The sequence below is a fragment of the Salmo salar genome, unplaced genomic scaffold (genome assembly GCF_965601325.2).
Source record: "Salmo salar unplaced genomic scaffold, fSalSal1 ptg000468l, whole genome shotgun sequence".
Taxonomy (NCBI): Eukaryota; Metazoa; Chordata; class Actinopteri; order Salmoniformes; family Salmonidae; genus Salmo; species Salmo salar.
This window is the reverse complement of record NW_027675396.1, coordinates 171,547-179,664: the sequence shown is the minus strand read 5'-3', so window position 1 is coordinate 179,664 and position 8,118 is coordinate 171,547. Positions and strand designations below refer to the sequence as shown.

Below are 8,118 nucleotides of genomic sequence, written 5' to 3'. Positions count from 1 at the left end.
GATGTCTGGTGTTGATGTAACAACAGGTGGTCTTTTCAATCCACTATCCAGAGTCAGGAACAGATGAAGTTAGGTCTGCTACTGTTCAGTGATTAAATATATATACTTCTGTGAATATCTGAACCATTTGCATCCAAAAATAAACTGCTCACATTCTGGAGATAAACTTTGTAAGGACTGTGTGTGTGTTTTGTGTAAATAGTTTCTGAAAAAAGTGTGTCCAGCTCAAACGCTGATTGTTGTTGTAAAGGAGCGTTCTAAATGAGGGTTCTAAATGAGGGTTCTAAACGAGGGTTCTAAATGAGCGTTCTAAATGAGGGTTCTAAATGAGCGTTCTAAATGAGCGTTCTAAACGAGGGTTCTAAATGTGTGTTCTAAATTGAGAGGTAGCCTGACTGCCATTAGGTACCGAGATGAGATCCTCAGACCCCTTGTGAGACCATATGCTGGTGCGGTTGGCCCTGGGTTCCTCCTAATGCAAGACAATGCTAGACCTCATGTGGCTGGAGTGTGTCAGCAGTTCCTGCAAGAGGAAGGCATTGATGCTATGGACTGGCCCGCCCGTTCCCCAGACCTGAATCCAATTGAGCACATCTGGGACATCATGTCTCGCTCCATCCACCAACGCCACGTTGCACCACAGACTGTCCAGGAGTTGGCGGATGCTTTAGTCCAGGTCTGGGAGGAGATCCCTCAGGAGACCATCCGCCACCTCATCAGGAGCATGCCCAGGCGTTGTAGGGAGGTCATACAGGCACGTGGAGGCCACACACACTGCTGAGCCTCATTTTGACTTGTTTTAAGGACATTACATCAAAGTTGGATCCGCCTGTAGTGTGGTTTTCCACTTTAATTTTGAGTGTGACTCCAAATCCAGACCTCCATGGGTTGATAAATTGGATTTCCATTGATTATTTTTGTGTGATTTTGTTGTCAGCACATTCAACTATGTAAAGAAAAAAGTATTTAATAAGATTATTTCTTTCATTCAGATCTAGGATGTGTTGTTTAAGTGTTCCCTTTATTTTTTTGAGCAGTATAAATACTACTTTATTCATCTCAATACCAGTAGCCCACCAAGTACAATATAAATACTACTTTATTCATCTCAATGCCAGTACAATATTAATACTACTTTATTCATCTCAATAACAGAACAATATAAATACTACTTTATTTATCTCAATACCAGTAGCCCACCAAGAACAATATAAATACCGATTGTAAATATGGTATTGGAACTGACCCCGTATAAATACTGAACAAAAATATTAAATGCAACATGCTACAATTTCAAAGATTTTACTGAGTTACAGTTCATAGAAGGAAATCAGTCATTTAAATAAATAAATTAGGCCCTAATCTATGGATTAGACATGACTGGGAATACAGATATGCATCTGTTGGTCACAGATACCGTTAAAAGTTAGGGGTGTGGATCAGAACCAGTCAGTATCTGGTGTGACCACCATTTGCCTCATGCAGCGCGACACGTCTCCTTCACATAGAGTTGATCAGGCTGCTGATTGTGGCCTGTGGAATGTCGTCCGACTTCCTCTTCAATGGCTGTGCGAAGTTGCTGGATATTGGCGAGAACTGGAAACACGCTGTCGTACACGTCTATCCAGAGCATCCCAAACATGCTCAATGAGTGACATGTCTGGTGAAGTACGCAGGCCATGGAAGAACTGGGACATTTTCAGCTTCCAGGAATTGTGTACAGATCCTTGTTGACATTATCGTGCTGAAACATGAGGTGATGCAGGAGGAAGAACGGCACGACAATGGGCCCCAGGATCTCGTCACGGTATCTCTGTGCATTCAAATTGCCATTGATAAAATGCAATTGTGTTCGTTGTCCGTATCTTACCGTACGCAGCAGGTTAGGAGAAAAAAACGTATCAGGTTGTGATAATTAAGTTAAGGTTAGGAAAATGGTTAGGGTTAGCTAAAATGCCCCCCCAAAAAAATATTATATATACTTTTATGTTTCCACACCTCACAAGCTACAGACAACATGGAAAGCGGTAATATGTCTAGATGGGATACAGCTTTTGTCAAATTGACATCTAAGTATATTATATTTTTTTTGGTGTATTTTAGTTAAACTTAACCATTTTCCTAACCTTAACCTAATTATCATAACCTTTTTCTCCTAACCTGCTACGTACGTTCTCCTAAACTTACTACGAAAAGTGATTTTTTTTTTTGTTTGTTGATAAAAGCTGTATCCCATCTAGACTCAAAATCACAGTCCTCCCACAATCCTCTCCTTCCATTTTTAATCCCGACATCCACTGCGGTCTCCACCGGACAAGATGGCGGACAGAATAGGTACGTCGGTTGTCTGTAAAAAAAATAAATAAACGTTTACAGGTTTTAATTTATTTTTTAATTAATCAAACTGACATATTTTCACTTCAGCATTTACATACGAAACATTGTATTTTATTACATTTTTAAAAAAAAAGCCAGTTAGTTAATAATGTTTCTATGTTGTGTTTTTGAAGGCCGCGGTAAATCCATGGTTACGAGTCAAGTCAAGGACTTTACTGTCATGGTCATTAAAACGGACAAAATACAACTTTAAAAACAGCTTGGGTATATTACAAGGAGGAGAATAAGCGAAAAAAAACAAATAGAAATATATATATATTCCCTGACAGTTTCTCTAAAGGGTTGTAAAAATATTCAACTAATTTTACAGCGTTTTGCGTCCAGACGATATGCTAGGTGGCTAGGTATTTAGCCAGGTAAGATAGTTAGCTATATGTCTGTATTTGATTTGATATAATGTGGAATAGGTTTTCTATTTTTTGTTTTCTCATTTCTTTGGGAATAACCTCTGGCTGTTATGTTTTATATGTTACTGTTAAAATAAAAAGTTAGCTAAGCTAAGCTAGTTAGCCTGCAGGACTAGCCTCTTGCAATGCAGTCGGAGTTAGAAACGTTTTGTAGCTTGTCGGCTAATGACAGGCTAACTGGTTATGACAAACAGCCTTGTCTCAACATAACTCCCGTGACTTTGAACTAGCTAACTATCATATATTTCGATATGCTAGGTGGCTAGGTATGTAGCCATGTTAGTTAGCTAAGCTAGTTAGCCTGCAGGACTAGCCTCTTGCAATGCAGTCGGAGTTAGCAACGTTTTGTAGCTTGCCGGCTAATGACAGGCTAACTGTCTCAACGACCCAGACTCAACATAACTCCCGGGACTTTGAACTAGCTACCTATTAAACCTTTTAGTTAGCTTATCTAGAGAACACAGTTTGTCAGTTAACTTATTGCATCTTTGTGAATTATGAGAATTGTACACAACTGGCTCAGGTCTCTCTAGTGAAATGCTAACAAGACATAGCATTCATTGTTACGAAGTTATATGGTTACTATCTTCGGTGGTGTGTTTATTGTGTGAGAGGGACGGCAGGTTTGTGTGTGTGTGAGAGGGACGGCAGGTTTGTGTGTGTGTGAGAGGGACGGCAGGTTTGTGTGTGTGTGTGTGTGTGTGTGTGAAAGAGAGGGACGGCAGGTGTGTATTTATTGTGTGTATACCTGTGTCCTTAGTTCCCGTGGGTAAGAGAGATGGCAGGTGTGTATTTATTGTGTGTATACCTGTGTCCTTAGTTCCCTGTGGGTAAGAGGGATGGCAGGTGTGTATTTATTGTGTGTATACCAGGTGTGTGTGTACCAGGTGTGTATTTATTGTGTGTATACCAGGTGTGTGTGTACCAGGTGTGTATTTATTGTGTGTATACCAGGTGTGTGTGTACCAGGTGTGCATTTATTGTGTGTATACCTGTGTCCTTAGTCCCTGTGGGTAAGAGAGATGGCAGGTGTGTATTTATTGTGTGTATACCAGGTGTGTGTGTACCAGGTGTGTATTTATTGTGTGTATACCAGGTGTGTGTGTACCAGGTGTGTATACCAGGTGTGTGTGTACCAGGTGTGTATACCAGGTGTGTGTGTACCAGGTGTGTATTTATTGTGTGTATACCAGGTGTGTGTGTACCAGGTGTGTATTTATTGTGTGTATACCAGGTGTGTGTGTACCAGGTGTGTATTTATTGTGTGTATACCAGGTGTGTGTGTACCAGGTGTGTATTTATTGTGTGTATACCAGGTGTGTGTGTACCAGGTGTGTATTTATTGTGTGTATACCAGGTGTGTGTGTACCAGGTGTGTATTTATTGTGTGTATACCAGGTGTGTGTGTGTACCAGGTGTGTATTTATTGTGTGTATACCTGTGTCCTTAGTTCCCGTGGGTAAGAGAGATGGCAGGTGTGTATTTATTGTGTGTATACCAGGTGTGTGTGTATTTATTGTGTGTATACCTGTGTCCTTAGTCCCTGTGGGTGAGAAGCGGCTGATGGAGGTGAAGCTGTGTGAACTGGGCTCCTGGATGGGCAAGAGGGACTTCACTCCTAACGGACTCCCTCGCCAGCATCCGCAATGGTTAGACTTCTGGGACAGTTATCACACACACACACACACTCCTAACGGACTCCTCGCCAGCATCCGCAATGGTTAGACTTCTGGGACAGTTATCACACACACACACACTCCTAACGGACTCCTCGCCAGCATCCGCAATGGTTAGACTTCTGGGACAGTTATCACACACACACACACTCCTAACGGACTCCTCGCCAGCATCCGCAATGGTTAGACTTCTGGGACAGTTATCACACACACACACACACACACACTCCTAACGGACTCCTCGCCAGCATCCGCAATGGTTAGACTTCTGGGACAGTTATCACACACACACACACTCCTAACGGACTCCTCGCCAGCATCCGCAATGGTTAGACTTCTGGGACAGTTATCACACACACACACACTCCTAACGGACTCCTCGCCAGCATCCGCAATGGTTAGACTTCTGGGACAGTTATCACACACACACACACTCCTAACGGACTCCTCGCCAGCATCCGCAATGGTTAGACTTCTGGGACAGTTATCACACACACACACACTCCTAACGGACTCCTCGCCAGCATCCGCAATGGTTAGACTTCTGGGACAGTTACCCCCCACACACACACACTCCTAACGGACTCCTCGCCAGCATCCGCAATGGTTAGACTTCTGGGACAGTTATCACACACACACACACACACACACACACACACACACACTCCTAACGGACTCCTCGCCAGCATCCGCAATGGTTAGACTTCTGGGACAGTTATCACACACACACACACACACACACACTCCTAACGGACTCCTCGCCAGCATCCGCAATGGTTAGACTTCTGGGACAGTTATCACACACACACACACACACACACACACACACACACACACACACACACACACACACACACACTCCTAACGGACTCCTCGCCAGCATCCGCAATGGTTAGACTTCTGGGACAGTTATCACACACACACACACACACACACACACACACTCCTAACGGACTCCTCGCCAGCATCCGCAATGGTTAGACTTCTGGGACAGTTATCACACACACACACACACACACACTCCTAACGGACTCCTCGCCAGCATCCGCAATGGTTAGACTTCTGGGACAGTTATCACACACACACACACACACTCACACACACTCACACACACACACACACACACACACACAGAGTAACATGCTGTCTCCCCCCCCCAGGCCATGACAGATATTACAACAAGTACATCAACGTGAAGAAGGGAGGTATCGGAGGCGTGGCCATGCTGCTGGTTGGATACGTGGCCCTCAGTTACCTCTGGGAGTACGACCACCTCAGTGAGTACTAACCCTGGGGGAGTACGACCACCTCAGTGAGTACTAACCCTGGTGGGAGTACGACCACCTCAGTGAGTACTAACCCTGGGGGAGTACGACCACCTCAGTGAGTACTAACCCTGGGGGAGTACGACCACCTCAGTGAGTACTAACCCTGGGGGAGTACGACCACCTCAGTGAGTACTAACCCTGGGGGAGTACGACCACCTCAGTGAGTACTAACCCTGGTGGGAGTACGACCACCTCAGTGAGTACTAACCCTGGTGGGAGTACGACCACCTCAGTGAGTACTAACCCTGGTGGGAGTACGACCACCTCAGTGAGTACTAACCCTGGGGGAGTACGACCACCTCAGTGAGTACTAACCCTGGGGGAGTACGACCACCTCAGTGAGTACTAACCCTGGGGGAGTACGACCACCTCAGTGAGTACTAACCCTGGGGGAGTACGACCACCTCAGTGAGTACTAACCCTGGGGGAGTACGACCACCTCAGTGAGTACTAACCCTGGGGGAGTACGACCACCTCAGTGAGTACTAACCCTAACCCTCTGGGAGTACGACCACCTCAGTGAGTACTAACCCTGGGGGAGTACGACCACCTCAGTGAGTACTAACCCTGGGGGAGTACGACCACCTCAGTGAGTACTAACCCTCTGGGAGTACGACCACCTCAGTGAGTACTAACCCTGGGGGAGTACGACCACCTCAGTGAGTACTAACCCTCTGTGAGTACGACCACCTCAGTGAGTACTAACCCTGGGGGAGTACGACCACCTCAGTGAGTACTAACCCTGGGGGAGTACGACCACCTCAGTGAGTACTAACCCTGGGGGAGTACGACCACCTCCGTGAGTACTAACCCTAACCCTGGGGGAGTACTAACCCTAACCCTGTGGGAGTACGACCACCTCAGTGAGTACTAACCCTAACCCTGGGGGAGTACGACCACCTCAGTGAGTACTAGCCCTAACCCTGTGGGAGTACGACCACCTCAGTGAGTACTAACCCTAACCCTGGGGGAGTACGACCACCTCAGTGAGTACTAACCCTAACCCTGGGGGAGTACGACCACCTCAGTGAGTACTAACCCTAACCCTGGTGGGAGTACGACCACCTCAGTGAGTACTAACCCTAACCCTGGTGGGAGTACGACCACCTCAGTGAGTACTAACCCTAACCCTGGTGGGAGTACGACCACCTCAGTGAGTACTAACACTGGGGGAGTACGACCACCTCAGTGAGTACTAACCCTAACCCTGGGGGAGTACGACCACCTCAGTGAGTACAGACACTGGGGGAGTACAGACACTGGGGGAGTACAGACACTGGGGGAGTACAGACACTGGGGGAGTACAGACACTGGGGGAGTACAGACACTGGGGGAGTACGACCACCTCAGTAAGTACAGACACTGTGGGAGTACAGACACTGTGGGAGTACAGATACTGTGGGAGTACGACCATCTCAGTAAGTACAGATACTGTGGGAGTACGACCATCTCAGTAAGTACAGACACTGTGGGAGTACGACCATCTCAGTAAGTACAGACACTGGGGGAGTACGACCACCTCAGTGAGTACAGACACTGTGGGAGTACAGACACTGTGGGAGTACGACCATCTCAGTAAGTACAGACACTGGGGGAGTACGACCATCTCAGTAAGTACAGACACTGTGGGAGTACGACCATCTCAGTAAGTACAGACACTGTGGGAGTACGACCATCTCAGTAAGTACAGACACTGTGGGAGTACAGACACTGGGGGAGTACGACCACCTCAGTAAGTACAGACACTGGGGGAGTACGACCACCTCAGTGAGTACTAACCCTAACCCTGTGGGAGTACAGACACTGTGGGAGTACAGACACTGCACTGTGGGAGTACGACCACCTCAGTGAGTACTAACCCTAACCCTGTGGGAGTACAGACACTGCACTGTGGGAGTACGACCACCTCAGTGAGTACTAACCCTAACCCTGTGGGAGTACAGACACTGTGGGAGTACGACCACCTCAGTGAGTACTAACCCTAACCCTGTGGGAGTACAGACACTGTGGGAGTACGACCATCTCAGTAAGTACAGACACTGGGAAGGACGATCTGACGTTAACCTCTGTCCCCTCTCGCTCTCTGTCCCCACTTCTCCATTCTCCCTCTCTCCTTCTCCTCTCTCTCTCTCTCTCGCTCTCTTCTTCTCCTCTCAGAGCACGACCGCTGGAGGAAGTACCACTAAGCCCCTCCTCTCCTGACCCAGCAGGGCAGAGCCCTGACCTCTGACCCCCTGGCTCCAGCTGTCTGTATTATACCACCGATGTGACCAAGAATAAAATATAACTACTTCTAATATTTACATTTGA

General features: G+C 46.7%; 1 protein-coding gene across 2 annotated transcripts; it reads left to right on the top strand.

Moving 5' to 3' along the window:
- Nucleotides 1-2,204: 2,204 nt before the first annotated feature.
- LOC145876175 (ATP synthase F(0) complex subunit f, mitochondrial) lies at nt 2,205-8,118 on the top strand. Of its 2 annotated transcripts, XM_082971972.1 has the most exons (5): nt 2,304-2,334; nt 4,345-4,441; nt 4,514-4,524; nt 5,641-5,757; nt 7,966-8,118. In XM_082971972.1, exons 1-5 carry the CDS (start codon nt 2,319-2,321, stop codon nt 7,992-7,994), a joined length of 270 nt encoding a protein of 89 aa, XP_082828098.1. In that variant the 5' UTR covers nt 2,304-2,318; the 3' UTR covers nt 7,995-8,118. The 2 variants fall into 2 exon arrangements, 1 of the variants encoding a protein (XP_082828098.1); XR_014391447.1 differs by having other exon boundaries at nt 2,205-2,334; nt 4,345-5,533.